This window comes from Cylas formicarius, unplaced genomic scaffold, assembly GCF_029955315.1.
Source record: "Cylas formicarius isolate icCylForm1 unplaced genomic scaffold, icCylForm1.1 PGA_scaffold_2__14_contigs__length_35257938, whole genome shotgun sequence".
Lineage (NCBI taxonomy): Eukaryota > Metazoa > Arthropoda > Insecta > Coleoptera > Brentidae > Cylas > Cylas formicarius.
In genome coordinates this window covers 32698047-32719960 of record NW_026844319.1, presented here as the reverse complement: position 1 = coordinate 32719960, position 21914 = coordinate 32698047, and the positions used below count along the sequence as shown (strand labels likewise).

The 21914-nt window shown below is 37.1% G+C and overlaps 1 protein-coding gene across 2 annotated transcripts in view; it reads left to right on the top strand.

Moving 5' to 3' along the window:
- LOC132697949 (protein spitz-like) overlaps nucleotides 1-21914 on the top strand; it is a 151212-nt gene that overhangs the window by 51902 nt on the left and 77396 nt on the right. The window contains exons 1-2 of one of the 2 annotated variants that reach the window (XM_060663739.1): nucleotides 8712-9104; nucleotides 13992-14108. In XM_060663739.1, the coding sequence (XP_060519722.1) occupies nucleotides 9083-9104; nucleotides 13992-14108 (139 nt within the window). In that variant the 5' untranslated portion in view covers nucleotides 8712-9082. Of the gene's footprint in view, nucleotides 1-8711; nucleotides 9105-13991; nucleotides 14109-21914 lie in introns of those variants that run through there. The other variant, XM_060663740.1, reaches the window with a different exon arrangement.

Sequence of the window (21914 nt, the reverse complement as noted above, 5' to 3'; positions counted from 1 at the left end):
CTATGAGAATAGTAGTAGTGTTTGGCATTGATATTGGAGCTCCTGTTCTGAAAAACGAAAATTTTCAATTGTGCTCAATGTTTAGAATCCAAAATTTCTTAAAAAATAAAAGATAGTGGCAGCAAATGAAAGCTTTTTACGAACACACACATAACGCAATGAGAGAGCTAGGTTTTTTTTTCTAATTTAATCCCCAATCTCACCAAATCTCCAATCTCTCGTGTTTTTTTTTATGCTTGTTAAATACCGCATGTTATTATTATAGTTGTTGTATCAGCTTTTTTCATATCAACTTAGTTATTTTGACGTTATTATTTTTTCCCAATACCTCTATTTCATGTCGTTATTTTTTTTTTGCTATTATTCTTATCAAGCAATATTAGCTAATTTAAAAAAATTGACAACAAAATCTGTTTTAGTTCCCCCGATACTTTTAATAGGCCGTTGGGTTTCCAATGTTGCAAAGCCGGCCCTGTTCTTTTCGAATCGATATTTCCACCTGGAATTTTCCAAGTGTAAAATTACTCGCTTCTCATTTCGCTTTCGTCACAGACTTATTCGGCAAATTAATTTATAACTATAGTCTAAAATTGAAACTGCGTAGTGCGGTTATGCATGCATGAAGAGATTCGAAGTATGTTTTTTAATTTTCATCAATTTGTTGTTAAAATTTGCATGGATACAGGGTGTTCGGAAATTGAGTTCGGAAACTATAAGGTAAGATTCGACGTGGCAAAATAATGAGCCACAAATCGACTTTTTTATTCTCTGAAAGTTGATACTGGATATCGCGATATGCATTTCTGCATATGCATTATTAACCTCCGTGCGACTTGCGCTAAATTTTTCAAAATTGTATGGTACGAATTAAAAAAGTGAAAAAATGGCATAAATATATTTAATATTTTCGAAAATAAAAAATTATTTATAATAATCGGGAATTAGACAGTATACACGATAATTCCAATTCATTTTCAAAATTCATTCGTTTCTAAACATTTTCTTATACATTTTAACACATACTAACCGTTTATTATTTTTTGTCGTAGATAATTGATATCTGTTATGGGTGTTTCATACATTAAAGACTTTAAGTGTCCCCAAAAAAATAGGTCCATCGGATTAAGGTCTGGTGAGCGAGGCGGCCAACTTGGAAATACGCCCAGACCTATCTATCGATGTTCAAATACCTGATTTAAATACCTTCGTACAGCCAATTTGCATTAACTACTGCAAGAGTACGTCTTCCAGTAACACTTGGAAAAATTGCTATTAAGCTATGTCAAAAAAATAAGGTCCTATAAGATTATCTCTTATAATCCATGAACATGATATTTTCCTTCAACTTAAAATTTAAAAATTGTGAGTAATTTTGAATTTTTCCTAAAATTTCATTGCATAAAACCACTCTCAATTGCTCATCACCCTCATACAGTGCTTGTACCCGTTGAACACGAAAGGGCCGATAATCATTTCCCAAACTGTAGAGCAACAAATTCTTTCCTGAGCAGCAACTTTTTTTGCACTCGTTCACGGGTCGGTTGCCAGATTTTGAAGTATTCTTTCTTCTCCTGCAGCGGTTCCTTTATACCTTGGTCTCCTTTTATTTATATTATCAGGTTTGAATCATCCTCTTTCGCCTAGGTATGTCGATAATTTCTATTGTTATAAGCCATCTGCTTGATCTGCATTTGCTCTTCCGTAGCAAAAACGCATATCGCGATATTCAGTAGTTGAATATTCGTTATGGGCAGTTGGACAATAAGCTCTTTTAATAGAAACTAATTTTTAACGCATTAAGTCCTGTTAGGTAAACTCACATTTTCAGGTAAAATTCGAGCCGATAATAAAAAAGTCGATTTGTGGCTTAGCGATAACACTTTGTAACAATTTTTCAATAAATAAATTACAGGAAAAATAAAAAAAAAGTTTTTCATGCTTTCTCCGAATTTAATTTATTAGGACATGTCGCATCATGGTAAAGATATAGAGATAAAGACGAAGGGGGTTCGTTTTATTTGTGCCAGTTTGACTCGTAAACTATTTTATTCGAAACAAACTAACCAAACCATAGAAAAAAGATTAGCTGTCTATCAGCAAAACCTGCGACAGTGGTTTTCGTCATTTGTAATGTTTTTTGGTTGGTATTTACGCACGACCAGGGGCTTTCGGCTAAACCTAATTCGAAGGGCGCGTAAAGGGCAGCTTAATTTCGATTTAAATACTTTACGTTGCTATGGTAAACGATTTTCCATTCAACTTGGCAGTAACAATCGCCCGTTTGGGCCGTTCATAATATTGTTATTAGTTTTCACACAAACACTCGCCCCTGCCTCCCCACCGACTTTCCGAACCCCTCCCTTTGACCGGGGGTGGGGACGCAAATTAAGTCCTTTATTCGTCGCGTACGTTTTAAGCGGATTTGCGATGTTTGAACGGAGGAATTTCTCAATGAGCGCGAGGAAGCACCGACATCAAACGGACAATGGCGCTGCGGGGGGGCCCCCGAGGTACGACGGTGTTGTCATAGGACCCCGGAGTAGCCCTCCCGTCCCGTGAGATATTTATTTTGCTGACCGACGGAGACGCTGCAAGTGGCAACCGGAAGGTAAATAATAGTTTCGGAGCTACTCTATTTTGAATAACCTCAAAAAAGCAAAGGAGAACCGCTGTGGATTAAATGTTATTGTTTTTATAATATATCGTACGCCTGGAGACTGGAGACATATATGTTTTTTTAGTTATAGTGAAAAAATATTGAATTATTATTTCATTATAACTTTGAAAACAATTGCATTGCATCTGCTTTTTACTGTATCTAGATATCACTCAAACTACTCTTCTACCTCTCCAATTGCAAGGTCGAGGACGCGTTTCAGGATATTGACCTATTTGCTCTGAGGTTTGAAGCTTTTAAGCAACACTTAAATTAACACGCTGTAATTAAAAACTGTGATTGGCTCTTAACTTGATTTAGCCTGTAAGGAATAATTTAAACTAGTCCACTGACTAAATGTCTTTTTTGTGACATTGTGTGTTTTTATTGGACAGCTGCGTCCCTCTGTGGGAAAGACTTTTTTATAAATAAATATATTATTACGGTATGGCAATGTATTACAATGTGACAATATTTTAATATACGAAGCCTAAGTTTCAATATTACAATATCTCTTTGACTTAGACGCCTAGGTTTACAAAACCTGGATGTATCAACCCGAAATTAGTTAATTCATCAAATTATCAATTTGCTAAAATTTAATCTTAATTAAAGCTACAAAATTAAAAAAAATGTATTTATATATGTATGTATGTTTGTTTGTATGTATGTATGTATGTATATATATGTCTAAATCGATCGGTAAAATGCGCGACATTAACGCGGATAATTACAACATCGGGTCGATAATAGTAATAAAGCCCGTGACCACGACGATATCAATTAACGGGCAACGGGCAATTAAAAAAAGGCCGGTCAGCGAGCCAAGCCGTCCGTGATATAATTATATGCGTCGATTTAAATGTGAATGCTTTCCCACACAATTCCCTCCGCCGCCGCTGCTGTTGCCCAGAATAGTGCGTTGTTGCCGCTTTTCCGCTTGAAAATTCGTCGTCCCACAAGAGGCAACCGGAATCAACAATTGTTCACTATAAAAAAAAATCAAGAGAAGAAAGAAGAAGAAATTATTCTCCTGCAATGTTGCCTTTTATCAATAAAAGGTGGTAACAGAATATTAGATCAGTTTCCTGTAAATTAAGGACTAACGTCACTAACTCTTTAAGATCTATGCCTTAAAGCAGCTGAAAAGGAAATGTCCTGGAATGGGAATTGAAATGGGCGACCCATGCTTATAATAGTGATCATAGAAAATGACAAAGGAAGTTGCAATAGATGGCGCGAAGACTACCCAGAAAACTAAGTACCTGCCCATAGGAACGGAATCGTCTAATATCCAATTGGAATCAGATGGTTCTTGGATGAATTGGACTGTCTAAGCAGTATTTTTTGGAACCAAGAAATTGAAAAATAAAAGGAAAGTTTACGATTAATGAGTCGCTTATTATGAAGAGTCTGCTTTATGGCGCAGATATATGGAGAGTCACGAAAAATAAACGAAGAAAGTATTAGAAATGAATATATTCAGACCATCACTAGGAACATCCAGAAGAGAAACGATTCGTAACGGGGTCGTACCTCAAAAAATGGGAGTAGAAGGTTCTTTAACAAATGACATCGATAGAAAGCAACTCATATGATATGGCTACGAACAAAGAATGGAACAAGCGAGACTACCAAAATCGGTTATGGAGCGGGTACCGACAAACCGTAGAAAACCTGGACGATCAAAAAAGACCTGGATAAAAGGAGTGTCGAAGGCAACGAGTTCAAGAGATCTGAGAGAGGGACAATGTCGTGGAGCGTTCTTAATCCGATATATAAAAAAATTGCGATTTGGGTAACAATCGTATAACAAAAAACATGTATTTGTTTAACAAGGGAGAAAACTGGAAATATCCGCGCATTTGCATAATATTTGCGTTTCATATTCTTGGTTAGGTTATTGACGGAATGCATGTGTTGTACTATTCGAGCCATATATTGGAGATAGGTACCAAGAATTGTATCTGAAAAGGATAGAAACTGTGTTATTTTATTTAAAGCAAAAAATTTTCTCTTCTGTTTTGCTTTTTGCCCTATATTTGATAATTTAGTGATCCCTATGATCCTTGAGAAATTGCTAAAAGGCTTGAAAAATGTATTACGCTATACTTTAATTGGTAAATGGGTAGAAAAACGAAAACGTAGTGTTTCTATTAGATGCTGCGTCTATAGGAAGAAATTTGCCAACAAAATCGTCGCATCGGCAACGCCGCGGCCCTGTTACGAGACCCGTGTCCAGTATTGTTTGTACTAGGATAATGTTGCGATTTTTTTAAACGCCTGAGATATAATTATTAAACTTTTGCGGCATAAAGTATGACATGGTTCGGCTTTGTTAAGCTATTTAAGGAACATGATTTGATCTCGCTTGGAGGCGGCTCGATAAAATTGGACTTGGTCAGATAACAGATTTAGCAGTTGTCGCAATGCCAGCGACATGTAGAGGCAATTGCGGCACTCGATCTCGGCCATGGACAGCGACAAATGGCCCATTTTAAGCTTATAACCGCCGTTTTTGAAATATCCAATGCAGTAATTTAATCATTTCAAAATAATATGATGTGTGTGAATATGATAAAATTGGGAAAAAATCAAAATTTGCGGGCATAAATTTTTACTCCTTAAAACGGGCAAGAAGTAGGACCGATATTTAGTGTATTTTATTTTATTAATCATAATTTCTTTTTTATGATTTTTTCTATGTCTTCTTTCCAGCTGATCTTTTTGACAACTTATTTTACTCGAAAGACTTTAGTGATAGCCACCGCAGTTTTTTTACTAAAAACTGTAAAACCGTCAAACTAGTCTTGACGACATTAATTTTTAGTTCATTTGAAAGCAATCAAATGAAACTCTCTGATCCTCCACCAGACACAAAGTAATTTTTTCTTTCATTTGTCAAGTTTATGCAATAAAGTTGAATGACCACTCAGTATTGAGCATTTCTTCTAAAATCACGGAAGATCTTACGAAAAAGCGTTAATTTAAATACATTATAAACGCAGTTCAAAAACGGTAACACTTGAAGTACCACTGTGGATCTTGTCAATCATGTTTCAAAAGCATAGATCTGAGGAAAGGCTTTTGATATATTTATTTTTGATATTTTATTAAATAAATTGGAAAACCTATTAATTACTGGAGCTCTGCTTAATTTATGAATATTAAAAGTGATGTACGGTCAAATTCACCCTGAGTGCCGCAAGGTTCGGTCTTGGGGCCTTTGTGACCTCTCTATATGTTCTATATGTTGTACTTTCAGTTTACCTTACGGCTTCCTTCTGCGAAAAAACTCCAAGGTTTTTACATTTGTCGACAAATTCAAGCGGAGTACCATTCAAGGAAAGTTTCAGATCATTATTCTTGATAATTTCCTCTTTTTATTGCCAAAAAGAACAATCTGGGTCTCGGAGTCATTTAATATCGGATCTTTGTTTATGCCATTGAAGGACAAAGCTACATCTTTGACCGAGAATGATAAGTATATTTGCCTATCATTGACATACTGATAAGAACAACATTTATTAAGGTGGATCCCAACGTAAACCTCTGGCGGCGACCTCTCAAGTAACTTTTCATAAAAGTAATTGCACTGTCGTTAAAACCGGAGAACTTTAACTTAAAAATAAGAAGATTATGATTTGAGGTATCGAAGGTCTAGCTATAATCCAACACAATCAAATTGTAATTGTTGATGTGAATGTAAATTAATACTCAAAATGCAGAAAACTAGAGCTTCTACACGAGTTCTACCTTTTATTTTTCCCACATCGCTTTTTAAACTCATCAATCGCTTCTTCTGGTTTGAAAAATCGATGCCCACGTAATTTATTCTTAATATATCGGAATAAAAAGAAGTCATTAGGTGCTACATCAGGACTATATGGTGGATGGCTCATCAAATCAACGTTGTTAATGCTCACAAAGTTTTTTGTTTGTACTGTCGTCGTGGAGAGTGATTCGTCTTCGGCGGTTGGTTTTTCTTTTCTTTGGTCTTTACCTTTCACGAAAGAAACAGTTGCAATATGGCCAGAAAAAACAGGATACCATTTGTTTCGAGGTGCTTCGCCCACGAACAACTTTTGTGGGCTTTGTATCATCCTGAAAGACCCACACAGTCGACTGCTGCTTACTTTCAGGTTCAGATACATAGATCCATGATAAATCGCCTGTCACGATATCATAGACGTGTCATAGCGTACCACTGGTAATACCCGGTTTCATTTCTGGTGATATTTTACAAAGCATGAAGGATGTAAATGCGCATTACACTTATTGCAAGCGTAAATTGTGTGGCTGTGGCAGATTCTACATCTCCTTCGGGTTTTATTAGCATGAAAAATCATGAGGTGACCTTGATTTTCATAACGCACTTCACTTATGGCATGTGCAAGATTTATTTGAGTAATTGAGTTGGTTCCCCAAACTCTTGTAGATTTATGTTATCATTCATATCTTCTTCGTCAGTTAGTCAGTTATTTTTAGAATAAATTTACAAGGAATTTAATGCTGCAATACATAAGAATACGTAAATCCAAACAATACTTACGACTTTCATTGCTATTGTCCTCATCTAGCACGATCTGTAAAGGCCACAGACGCTCAGTTTTTTAATACAGGCCGCCTGTGCAAACCTAGTTTGTGCAGGCATATCGGTGCGTTTGTGTGAACGTCAGGCCGACTGCGCAGGCCGTTGACCTGGCCTGAGCAAAATCAGACCGTGCTTGAATTTGGCCCGCGCAAACTTGGAAACCTGAGCGTGTGTGGACTCGTTCAGTTGATTTGTTCAGTTTTAAGGTTTATTTACAATCCAAAAAGAGTGAGCAACAAAATGACGAATGTTAACAAACAGTTTTTAAGCGAATTTATTGAGGTATACGAAAGCTTACCATGTGACCAGTGACAGAAATAAAAAATCCGCAGCCTATGATGTGTTGGTCAGAAAACTCAAAGAGGTTGATACGGGAGCAAATAGGGAAGCCGTGGTTAAGAAATAAATCATTTAAGGAGTTCATTTATTAAAGAATTTAAAAAAGTATTGAAAAAATTCAAAGTAAGTGGGACCGGTACAGAAGATATTTAATACTCCAAACCCTTATTATTATATTATGAATTGCTGATCTTTTTAAGTGATCAAGAGACATCACATGCCTCAACGAGTAACCTAGACGATGAAGAACATGGAATAAAGATAATAGGATATTATTGAAACACTAATACGGTCAGTCAAAAAAGTCCCATCTTTGGTCCATTTGCTTCTTTGAACCAACCGTTGCTTTTTTTGAGAAGCCATTTTCTTTTACTAAGTATAGAAAAACCGTGGCAAAACTAGTGAGTGTGAATTTACCCAGTTGGCTGTATAGAAAGAACTGCGCTATAAAACTGCGTGTGTGTGTTACAGGTAATAGTACATTTCAACTGCACAAATTGGCCTGCACAGTTGGCCTCTGCTAAAAAAACAGCGTCTGCGGGGGCTTTAACGATTGTAACGTTCACTGCACAAGGCACAAACTAATACTAAAGAAAACGCTAATTGTTGGATCTTTATTCTACATGCGCTGACTTGTCTAGACTTGCAATAAAAAAGTTTCGTTTCACAGATAAAACCAGTGGTGCATTCACGCACCAGTAATTATTTTCAAAAAATAAAGCAAATTTATGTACCGCTTTTATTAACTTTTGAAGTCATATATAAGCTATTTCCTTTACACCTAAATTGGCGATTTCTACGGAGATAATAATAAAATTTTTAAATGTATGTGCAAAAATATTTTCTGGATGTGACAAAAAAAATTCATAGAATAGGTGGTGCATTAACGCAGCACTAGGACAAAATGGGTTAAGAAAATCCGGAAATATAAAAGGCAACAGATATTTCTTGTCAAAATTATCTGTAAAGTAATTCATCATATCAATGTTGGTGTACTATTTTACTGCTCGAGTGGCAGTAAAGGATGTGGCGGTTCCTCTTCCTTCGACGAAAGTCGCGATTCGACGCCGCCGTCGCCGTCGGCAGGTAGCAAGCCCCTCCGGGTCTCGCCTCCCTCAGGTGCTTCGGTCGGAAAGCCTCGGGCACTTTCGGTAGGTCGCCGTGTCTCGCTCGATCCGCTGTCAGTGTGCACGCTCCTTCCGCGCTAGATGGTTGGTCATTCCGTTGGTAACCTCTCGTTGCGTCTCCGGAATATCTTCGCGAATATCTGACACCTCGACGATCAGCGACTCTTTCTCTCAATTATCGTTTTTCTCGCGTGTGCCCGCGTCCGTGTGCCGTCATCGAAGTGAATAATAATAATATGGGCCCGCGGGCCTCCCAGACTTTGTGTCGGGTGATTTTCTATCCGAACAGACGATGGAATCGTCGCGATTCGACGTGAAACGCTGCGGGCACTTGGTAGCGGACGAACCGAAAGTACCGGCGGTGCGATGTTGACGTCTTTCAGACCACGTACGTAGTTAAACGATACGAGGAGATAGATAGGTGATTCCCCTTTGGGGGGGGGGGGGGGGGGCGCCGGCGAAGGTGTCCCGAAGATTTGTTTTCGTATATTTCGAATTTTTACCCCGGAAGATTAACGTTCGGGTTCGTCGAAACCAGAATGGGTTGACGTTGTTTTACTACTTTTATGAGAAATAACGTTTTCTCTCGTTCGAATCGGAACAGATGTGTCAAAGGTGCCCTTATTAGAGTACATGCATTTTTGGTTCAATGAATCAATTTTGTCCTAGCCGCTAGCAATTAGCCAGAAACGCTGTCCAGCTCAGGAAGATACATTTTAATGTTGGTTATTGCGCAAACAATTACTTAAGGGAACCTCCCCGTCATCGTCGTTATTAATTTTGTATTTCTCAAACCACTGAACCGGAGGTATCGTCTGAATCAAACTCATCTTCCGATTTTATCAGACCTGCATGTCGACAGCAGTTTGAAATAGTGGTCGAAGTAACATGTGTGGAGTCTATTATAGTGATGTATTGTATTTTAGTCTCCAGCTCTCTGTTCATTTTATCAGCGGTTTCTTTAAAGTTCCTGCCTGAGACAGAAATTAATGTGTCATCCACAAATAAATTCGTAAAAGATCCCTTGAAAACCACGCGTATCCGGATGTTAAATTTAATAATAATGTAATTTAATTTAAATTTTACTTTAAACATTACTAAGTAAAATTTTATGTGCTATGGATAGTTTAGACTTTTTAGAATTTGTTCTATAAAAGATCGAGTTTTGATTAAGTCTGCCGTTCTATAGTCTATACTATTTTATCAAGAAATTAATCATTTTTGCACTTCGCTAGGTTTTCAAACATCGAAGAACATTTTTCATTACTTCGCGATTAATTATAATATATTATAATAATTATGGCAACACTGTACAAATCTATCCATAAAAGTTTTAGGCAGTATTTTGTTTTTCTCTAAGATTTCGTACGTAGTTTTGAATGGCTCTTAATTATGTATTTCAAGCTACCTTCGTATGTCTAAAAATTATAATTAAAGGTAATATCCTAAAACCATTGATTTTTTGATATTCTAATAGCTTGCCATGATGTGTATAAACAACAACTAGAATAAGATTATAATTTCTTGGTCTGTGGAAAAGAACTACATAATTATAAAAAGCGAATGTTCACTTTGCTCGGATTGGTGCGGATTAAACAGCATCGGATGTATATAAGTCGATCAACCTATAAGCAGTCAATGTCAAATCAAAGCCCGTAACGAGCCGGAATCGTATCTATCGCATTTTTAAATGTTGATTCACGAACTGACGGTCCTTTTCCTCTAAACTCGTTTAAATAATCACTTTCAGTTTTAATTGTCGTGTAAATTCCGCCGGTGTTACACTGCAATCGCAATCACACCGCAAAATGTTATTAAGAAAGGTTATTGTTTAGAATTTACCTTTTTTTCATTGCATATTAAACTTGTTTTATCTTTATTTTTATCATTCACAACTCTTAGTTCTAAAGCACTTTTCTTAATATAATCGCAATGAACTCCTTGAAATATTTGTCCCCTTTGATATTTTGACGTATTTTAATTTTTTGTTTAAATTGCGAGGTTGTTGTTGTCCAAATAACTTATCAACCCTTGAAACCACTTCACTTTGTTCAATAAATAAAAATAAACAATTATCTTTCCAGAAGGATGATCTCTCATATCTATATCTATTTTTCAGTCGTCTTCTGCCTGTTAAGGTTGTGCTTATGTGTATATGCAAATTAATTAAAAGCTGTACTATTGATTTTCCAGATTTTTTAATGCATAGGTAAAAATGTGCAGATAAAAATTTCCTGACGAACAAACAAGACATTGAGGTCATTAATTCTATCGTTGATAAATTGAATTGTAGCTTATTTTTGTCATTCTCGCGAAAAACGGTTGAATTTGAATATATTATATATATTTACATATATTATAACACTTACTATTAAAAAAAGGTTCGGTAGTTTAGACAAAATTCATAAAAATTTCATATATTTTCAAAATTTGGTCTTTAACTATAGGAATTAGCGACACAAAATTGGCCAAAAAAGGCATAGAAGGTTTATATCGTCATCTCAATATTCCTGTATTCTCGGCGTAGGCAAAGCCTCTATATTACCTTTTAGTTCTATGGAATATTTTTTGTGTTTTGTGGTAATCTTAAATTAAAATCAAATTATAAATATATATGAATATTTTTTCTTGGTTGCGAATACTTTTTTATTATTTTTTGTTACTTTACGTTTAAAATTATAGGACCGAGAATGACACAATAATGTTACGTTACCTCGTGATTTTACAAAGATTTCACTTCTTTCACAGAACTGCTACACCAGATTTCACCCATGAATCTTCCCAAATTAATATAAATTATTTTTCGCATTGCCTTGTACTTTTATTAATAAATAAGTGAAGTAATATTTATTCATCTATTTATTTTCTGTTAAATTATTTTTATAACGGTATTTGAGTTAACGAGCAATTTCTTTAAAAAAAATGTTAGAAAATTTAATTAGGGCTATTCGAAAATGCAAAAATGTACAGGGAGTTTAATTTTAAAAAATTGAGTAACATTTTGCGGCACATTGCAATACCGCGTATGTGATAAAAATTCTTCAATTCTGAATATTTTCGGAGAAGACGTGTTAATTTCTAATATATGTTACAAAGAAAAATGTTGAATATATGAATATTTCTATACATCATTGGATTCATCTGGTAAATGGGTAATTAAAAAGCCATATTATATAGGGTGTACTTTTTTTAAGTTATTTTATTTGACCACCCTGTATATGACAGTGGCAATTGAAATAACAGAAAAAAAATTAAATATCCTTTTACTGGAAATAACTATTGTATTCAAACTTTTTTTTAAAACACTCATAGATTTAGAGATAAGGTATAGACCCCTTTTAAACCTTCCACCCTATATATAGGCCTATTAAAAAAATTGCATCAGTGTATTAAAATTCCACATATCCCATAAACGTGGGTGTGAATAGATCCTTAGCAAAGACCAAATTCCTAGCAATTCGTACATATTCTTCCGTATCAAGTTAAATTAGACCCACCCTTGGCTTGATACGGTGATCATTTCTTACGACAAAGGGTTTTTTCCACCAGCGTGCGGCGCTATCGTTTTCCCATAACCTTGACCTTCCGGCTTGGCCACCGCGGCCGTCCGTCGCCGTCTTGACACCTTTTTTCGTCCGACCGGGGGCCCATCTTCTCTTTTTTATTCAGCGCGCCGTCCACCGCGTATTTTTTTCTTCTCTTGTCCCGTTCCCCCCGCTCCGCCGCTTTTCGACGGTCGATCGAGGCGCTAGTTAAGGACTTGGACCTGCTGCGAGCTGGGCGCCTCTTTGTAGGTGCCGCTCGCGCGATGTGGGTGAGCCCCACGGAGGTATGTGTATAAGTCCGAAATTGGAAATTCGACGCCTCTCGAAGACACTGACGCGGACGATTTTTTTTCCCGGGAGGTCAACACCTTATTATGCAAATAATCCCGCCGATGTGCCTAGCGAAAGGGTCACCGACGTCGATAGGGTCGTGGCATTTTGGTTGGCGGGTGGCGAGAGGGAGGGGTAGACGTCAAAGAAAAGCTGAGGCTGATGAGGCAGGTTCCAACCGCGTGAACACCAAAAGGCCCTAGCATTACCAGGTGTCTTACCAGAGACAACTGTGGTCCAAGAATGAGATATTCCTACTCAGAATATGTTGTTGGACGTTCAGGTTATTGTATGTGGCTTCTCCCATCATGTTCAACCAATGTCCTTTAGATCTTTAAGCTCCTGGATATATGACTGACCGTTTCCCGAATCTTTATACATATAATCCACTTACCGAAAGACCGATTTTGTGCGTATGGTGTTAGGTATATATCCTTATCTAGATCTAGAAATTCCGGTAACTCATTTTTCATTTTCGTTATCTCCGTCTTTATTCCTAATGGGGCAAATCCGTTGTAAAGCCAATGGAAGTTTGACAATCTCTTAATGTTTCTACTTAATCATTGTCTACCACTTTCAAACAATCCGTCTGTGAACCATAATCGCTGTCCTGTCCACGGTATATCAGTGTTGTTGAAGCTTCTCATCCATGAAAGGTAAGTTCGACGTAATCGCATGAGGTTAGTGTCATCTAATACACTTTCTAGGCTGTAATCCTCCATAGATCTCATAGCGAGTACAGATAATCTAGCTTTACTTGTGAGCCAAGGATCGGAACGTCTAGCACCGCATTGAATCGTTTAAGATCGATGTAGAAAAAAGCATGTGGTTATTGTTGACGTAACCCGATCTGTATATAGAAAATGAAAGGTATAGGATAGGAGACTATCGTGCTTCTGGACTTTATTCCTACCAAGTGAGACAGAAGAGACTAGTATGACCGAGTCCGTCCAACCAACGAGTTTTGAAATTGAATTCAACGCTAGCGAGCTAGCTAGCGACTTAATAGAGAATCAACTTCTGCGTTCGAGGAAAAGCTTTGGTTAGATTCGAATTTGAAACATTTATTGCTAACAGAATAAAAAATGTTTGCCCTAAAGGAAATTTTATTAAAAAGATAGCTAGGTGATTTATTTTTAATGATCTTAAAATAAAAAGATGTTATATGCAACTTGAATCTAATTTAATTTTCATATTCTAAGGGAGTATAATTAAAGCAATTACGGTGCAGACTTTGCGATTGCTCGGACGGACGCAAGTTTAAAAACTGTTTATATTTACGCGCCTTTCAGAAAATAATCCATAATAATATAGGCGTTCGCTGTTCATCCCTTTTTCGGCTTCTTAAAATTGCACATTTCATTCCTGAAGCTAATTTTCCCATTTATCTCTCGTTTCAGAGGCGCACGTGATGGTCGGAGCCGCCTCGGCGGGATGGGGCGGGGGCTGGTGCCTTCCCCGCAGGCTCACGCAGCCGCTGGCCACCGGTTTCCACCGATTCCTAGCCAGATTCTCAGGTCAGTAACCCTACGGGCGCCAAAGACGCCTAAGGCGCCGGATCGACGTCGGGAGCTCCGAATTTTTCTCGCGTGCCATTAATTAATTGCACATAACAAAAAAAAAAAAGCGAAAAACAGGCATCCGTCTTTGGAGTTATGAGTATGCAAGTATCCCTTCCAATAATTTCAAAAATATTGGATTATAAGCTCAAAGATGCGGATTCCGTTTATATTTCGGCCACAAATATAGTGCTTAACTTTGTCTACTCTTTATTACTCCAAAACTGCGGCCCATTATAGAACACCCTGCCGATAATGGAATGATTATCCGTAACCGTTCCAGGACCGCCCTAGGAATTTATCTTCCTACACTAGCAAGCGGGATATAAGTATGTTTTCAATTTTTTTTTGCCTAGCAATTCATGAGACATGTACATAAAAAAATTAGTACAAAGTAACAATTTATTATGTTCTATTTCATTACATTTCCATATAGTATCATTATTAATATACAAAATATTAAATAATTAAATAAAAATCGTCACTATCACTGCCGTCTGCTTTCTTCAAAAAAGTACGCAACCACCCTTGGGCATAACTAATGTTTTAGTCAGTACTTTTTCATGCAGCCCTTCTAGGGTTAAAACACAAGTTTCTACAAATATTCGTTACGGTCCATCTCCGGCAAGACCTACTTAATGTAGAATAAATCTCTTGGAATGGATTAAGCAAAGCAAAAAATACACCATTTTCTGGTCGTATTATAATAATATTAATTCAGTTAATATTTATTTGGATTGCAATAATCTGGGCGGGACCAGCCCCTCTCGCCACTTTGCTTTTGGAGATAGAGTAAGAAGCATCTGACAACAAAGATTTTAATTTGTTTCATCTTTAAAACAGTTTGCACTATAAGTATCAACGTTTACAGTTTAATTCAATTACGCCCTCTGGTTTCCACGTCAAAACATCAAAAATAATTTTTGGGAATATCCGTTTTCGCAATCCCGTACGTCGTTGACTGGGACACCCGGTATAATTGCATGTTCCAATTCTTTGTTGTTGCTATTACTATAACTCACTTCCCCTTTTATTCAATTTTTAACCATAGTTGTACAAATTGCCTGGACATATAATATAAAATATTAAAAATCATCCAACAACCATAAAATAAACACGCACAAATGAGAACACAAAATTAAAACACGCCACTGCTGGTTGCCTAGGAGAGGAAACCACAAACCCGTGAGTATCTTTTGAATATTTTGTTGTCATTATCGCTCCCTATTTATTACAGCCACCGCCTAAAATCAAATTTATCGACATTTTATGAATGACAACGTCCACAACAAAATTCATTTTATAACGAAATAGGTAGGGCTTACAGCTGATGATGGGAATAAAACTGATTTAAGCTGACTGAATTCACTATGCAATTTGGGCTCCTACCTCTAGCCTACTTATGTGATACAAAAATACTTTAAACCTACAGCATCGCGGACCTGGCTTCCTGAGCTCACGGCCGCAGAGCGGCTCAGTAATGTCCGTAATGGCCCTACCATATCTTTTTTTGTTGCATTGGTGTAGCAGAAAATATTTGTACTGATCTCTTTTATGATGTAAAACTGTTCAAATGGTTGAAATGAAACAAAAATTTTAAAACATTTTCGCTATAATTCCCTTGTATTTGACGTACAATCCACAGTGCCTTGTCCAACTAAAAGCCTATAATGATAACATTTTTTATTTTTATGATAAACAATAACCTCTTCCTTCATGCACCTTATTAGGAGTTAGCAGTGTTTTTTTAATAAACGTCAAATAATCCACAAATTACCAAGAAGGGTCATATACCTACTGCCACTTTGATTTATATATTGTTATTTAATATTTATTGGTGGTACCTATTAGCGTATACAAAGGTAGTAGGTTACCTACCTAAAAAATATAAAATACTTGACTAATATCCTTTGTTTGTGCCGAACTATATAACCAAACTAATATCTAGTTCAATGTTCTGTCGATAGCTTTGAAAAATTTGACGTTTTTAATTCTAAGTCAAATGACGTACGATTATCGCGAATTTTCGGGCCGCCCGTCGTATATAAAATCGCGCGAAGGCGAACGCGAAACGTGCGCAAGGTAATTTTTTTTTCTCCGCATCATCGATCGGACGTGCTTAGGTTGTTTAGTAATTGGGACTTCTGGTTTGTTCGACCTTGCCGGCAGCGAGGTGGACCCGACGTTCTCCCACGATGAGACGCGCATTTCGCAACCGCTACCCACACGATATCTACCGTTTGGACGATTATATTACTTCGTTCCAACAGAAGTTTTCTTACTTTACTCGGTTACGTCCGCGTTTTTTTCGACCCTCCCTGTATATAACACAATTGCACGACCTAGCGAATTTAACGTTTGACATTGACAGGAAAATTGTTGAAATAGTAAGGGTTGCTGTTCTGAAGAGCCAGCGAATGTCTTCGTTTTCAAATAAGTAGATGCCTTCTTCATCTTCAAACGTCAAAGGTTAGCAATCATCAAGCTACGCGTATTTTCTCACCAGATTGATACTGGTGGTGCTGAGGCGTTGGCGCAGGTTTCTTATCCTGGAATTTCTCCTCCTTCTCACTGATCTTCCACTTTTTTTTCCTAGTTTTTCTTCTGTGTCTATTATCATTTTGTTGTTCGTCTCGTAGAATGTATTAGTTCTTTTCTTCCAGCCGTTTTGTCTTCTGTGCTCTCGCTTGACATATTGCCTTCGTAGCTCCGGCTCAAATGCCCGTAAGTTATTTATTTTTTGTTATTGTTTCCATAATTGTTTGTTTGATCCTCCCCTTGCCAACTTTAGCATTAAAGTCGCCCAGGATCATAGTGACGTCTCTTGATTTTGATTGAGCATGTTAAATGAATGAACGAGGGCGAACATGTAGGTGAAGGACAGCGACCTTGGTTTGTCGCAGCTATTATCCTGCCGGTCCCGGTCCGTTTTCGCTCCTCCTAAAACAACGTCTTTTCTTGCTTGTTTTGCGCTAAAGATGTCAGTTTTTGTTTTAACGAAAATCAACTTGTTCAATTGAAACCGGGTGATTCTTGTTCAATTTAATCAATAGAAAGTCGTGTCGAATGTTTTATCGCAAACGTGCAACGTTCCTGTCCATTCTATGATCGCGTAGTGAACGATACGCGGGCGGGAAAATCGAAATCGGAGTTAAATCGGAACGTTTCGTGTTCGAGAGGCATTTATTACGCTGCAGCCTTTTCCGACGTGTAGACGCTTATAAAAAGTGTTGTAAGTCGCCGGTGAAACTGAAATAAGCGGTATGCGATTCATATGCGGAACTACCTATAAATAAACCGTTGTCAGGTAATAATGCGCTTTCTAGCTCAGCCGACGTTCTAAACGCTTCGATTCACCGCTTTGTAGTGTTTTTATTTTTCTATTTGTTTGCTTAAAATCATATCGACGTGTCAATACCATTGGTTGTGGTTTGGATCAACTTTAAGTATGCATAGGAAGCAGTTTTTTTTTCTGTTTTTATTTCCTAAGCACCTTAAAAGCATCGCATAGTCCAAGTAGTATTTGACATTCCCAAAGAAGGGATCTGTAGCGCATGAAGCCCCGAAGAGGGATGTTAGTGTCGTAGTGAGGCTTCATTATCATTATTTAGAACTATTTATTAATATAGCGCGGAAATTATCACATGACTGCCCTTGGTGTTAAAGATTCACCTCCTATAACAATCCAAGAAGGCTCGTGGTTGGTAAAGTGCCAACACATTATTTGGTCAAATTAGAATAAAATTCGTGGTGCTTAGGGTCTTTTAGATAAGGGAGAAGAAACATTAGGGGCCTTTTCTTGCTATCACCGATCTTATTCATGTGTGGTAGCAGCCTGACTGAGATATTTCTAATACTTCCGAAAAAGATTCAGCAGTAAACAAAAAGCCAGATCTTTGGGAGTCAACTTTCATTCGAACGACTTTACTAATATTCACTTGTTTGAGTCTTAGTATCTTGTCAGCTGCCGCTTGTAGATCAAAAATTTTTTTTGTGTCATATCTACTGTGTCTGTGTCTGTCGCACTGAAGCAAGCTGTGACCACTGACAAGGTTCCTCTGTTCAATAGTCCACAAACTCACTAAAAACATAAATAAAAACAATCATTCTGTTTTTATTTTGAGAAATACAGTTATCGCTCCATACAACAATATTCCTTTTTTCTGTAATGCTCATATCGAGGAATTTCGTTATCCTGCCAGTCCTAATAATAGTTCCCAAATGCTTTTTTGTCAAATCGAAAGTATTCATAAAAGTAGATTTACATACAATTACAACATTACCCTCTCCGTCTGGAAGGCTATAACGGGTGGTACAGTTCTACAGAGTGCAGGCCTGCACTCATAGTATTTTTCAAAAATTGGCAATCTCCGTTCGCATTTTAACGACTTGCAGTTAAATTTACATTTACATGTTCTCTGCAAGACAGAAGAATATTTTTTAGGACACAATATTAAAAAAAATACTAAATGTACTAAATACTAACCACTTACGCTAAGCCTGTGAATTCAAACCTACAGCGCACTTGTAGGTTAGGTTTCTTTTCTTCAGCTACAACGTTCGCATTTCTGTTTTTATAGGATCGTCCTGCATTTTTCAGTTGTCTTTGCTCATCACTTAATCTTCCCATTCCTTGTTTTCGACGTTCAAAATTCATTTCGAATACAGAAAACGATTAAAAAACAATGTAAACGGACAACACGTATTACGGCATTTGACCTCTTTGTTGTGAAAATAACAGATCACTTACAGAAGCGTCAATTCTAACATTGTGCCCCCTTGATGGGTCATATTGCATCGCACGTAGGACCTTTTTATATAAAAATCTATTTTTCAAGAAAAAACGGAGCTTAGCCCCCTTGTTACTTCTACTCCTCCATTCCTTCAGAACTTCATTAACAACAGCGCAATCATATATCGGTCCATTTATGGGTATTCCACAAATTCTGCGACACTTAATGGATCGTAAACGTATTTTCCGATAGTTCTAAAAATAATGTTTCGTCTAATTGTTGTTCGAACTTGTAAAATGACACGCGTTTGTTTAAGTCGTGTTCGGCGGGCGCCTTCAACTTGGTCAATAGAGATAAAAATCATCGACGAGGAAGGGGAAAGAAAAGTTGACGAAAATCATGTAGGACGCGTTGACGATCCCCCTCCCGTCCCTTTCCCGGGTAAGTCTCACCCCGTCGCTATTTTGGCGCTGATGAAACGGAGCGCCGTCGCCGAAACTGGTTTCATGCAAACACTCATTATAATTCGACCCGCGTTAATCGGTTAAATAGGTGTCGATGAATCACTACGCTACATTTTAATGCTCGATTCACACCGGTCCCGATCGAATCGCTAAAAACAATACGCTCCGTCAATTTCTACGGTCAGAAGTTTCGCTAAAAGTTGGAGGCTTTTTTATGGAGATATTTTTCAGTTTTCTTTTAGAGGAAATTATATTTTTTAAACAATTTTACATTAAAGAAAAAGGAAATCGCGCTATGTCGTAAATCGACACAGGGATTTTATTTGTCAGTTTTGAAATCCGCATCTAAAAATGGTAGCAATATAGCTAAGGCATACGGATCATTTTTTGATACTCTTGCTTAAAGTAAGCGACTACGTACGTATTGTAAATTTTGAACTCAAATTTTATCAGCAGCAACCGTTATCGCCCAGTCGAATGCATTTGTTGTCGAAATTTCTTAAAAGGTTAAAAAAGAAAGTTTTTTTTACCCCTTTTATAGATCAAGTTGCGCTTTCTAGTAGTAGCTTTATTTCTTTAAAATTTATATTATATTTATATTTAGCCATACAAGAAGAGAAGAAGATGTTGAAATATTTATATAAATGAATATTTAATATTGTTGAAAGTATAAGACGTTAATAAAACCGACATGCAACAATTTTGATCTATGACGTAATAGTGGTAAATCTGACAACAATGCTATCATTCTGAGGTCAATTGCATCTACGGCCTACGTCTATTACGTTAAAAATAAGACTATTCAGTATTACAAAAAAGAAAACAAAATGTTATTTATTTTAAATTGCAACAAACATATTCTCAAAAATTGCATTTTCATCTAAGTGATTTTCGATTGATTCTTAAATATGTTGAACTCAGGTTTCGACAGTTTAAATATTTCCCATCATTGGCGCGTTTGTATATGTGAGAAGGCTCACTACAAAATTGTTTCATACATATTTAAAAAGTTCGTATCGTAATCATAAACGAAAAATTATGTGTAACATCAAGCTGCAGTTGTAAATCTGTAAAAACAAGTCTTGTGCCACCATTTTCCAAAAAAAAAAAAAAACGAAAAAAAGGGAGAATGGCTCCCATCATGTGTGATTTGAGGAAGCACCTTCCCATAAGATTTGAACTGCCCGTTGGTTTTCGGGGATAATTATGTATTTTTCAGAAATTTTTAGCTCTCTGTCGAAGCGAAATTGTCAAAAGAACTCTCCGAAACTGACAAAACTCTTCAAATTACTTAAAAAATATATCGAGTTGCACCGTGACATGTAGTGTGTTTCGACCTTTAGCGGAGCGATGCCAGGATCGGTTCAGAATACCCATTAAGACTGTGATCGACGGTGATGGTAATGGTTTTCTTTAACCGGAACCAAGACGCTACTTAATGTTTTCTAATTTAGTCTTTCGATCTTACGCCGTCCTTGGTTTTCTGTTTTGTTTTTTGAACGTTTTTGTTGAATTGAGCAAATTGGAATTTTTTTAACTCTACTTTCTTTCTTTGATATTCAGGCCGGGAAATTTTGACGCTGCCCTCGTACACCAGAGGTTCTTCTAGAAATTTACCTTGGAGCTAATTCCCGTTTTATTTTCCGTCTGCGACCGTGTCCGGTATTTTACGTCCTGATTTAGAACTTTCACGCGACAGACATTCATACATCAGTACCGAACATTTAAATGGCTGTACGCGGCGGCGCTCCTTTTATTTTTGTCTGCGATTCCTGGCTCAAAAATAGCCGAAATGAATGAAACCGTCTGGTCGAAGGACCTTCGAGCGGATTTTCTCTATCGTCGTCGGCCGTTGCGGATGTAATTTCTCTCTCTTTTCGGATATTGTTCCGTTTCCACCGAGATCTTTCGAATATCAATGGTCCGCATGGGTGTACACTCCATAAATGGCTGTCCCTATAAGTTAATTAAATTTGTTTTTCTTCTAGATTACCGATCTAGAGGTCTAACGCACGGAAGATGCTTTGTTGTCGGTTCTTCTATTAAGCTACTGAGGTGTGTATCAGTTGTACTGTACCGATCAAGCATGCCATGCGTTGTTTTCCTTCATCTCTATGATCTTCAAAATAGCGTAGTCAATCTATTAGACTTCAGAAGCTTTTGTCCTGAGTTTCTGGCTACCATGGACTATGCTACACAGACCAGATCAGGCTCCACTTATCCCCCATATGCCCCCCATTAGGACTTCTTTGTTGCTGAAACATGATTTTTGGACGTTTGTGAGTAGCAGTACTACTATTTATTAGTACTGGTTGTTTTCTTATTTTAGATGTATTTAGGTAGGTGCCTTTGTATTGGGCTCATAATTGCCCAAAAGTTCAGATTTTCGCGTATACTTTCGAAAAATTCGACATCTGCTGCAGTGGCTAAGCTCAGGCGAAAGTCTGCGCAAGAAATCTGTTTTTTTTCCAAATTTTTTACAAATATAATCTACATGTTGTGGGGTTTAATTGAGAATCTAGAACTACTCCCAGATATTTGATTTGTGAAACATTTCCTATTAACCT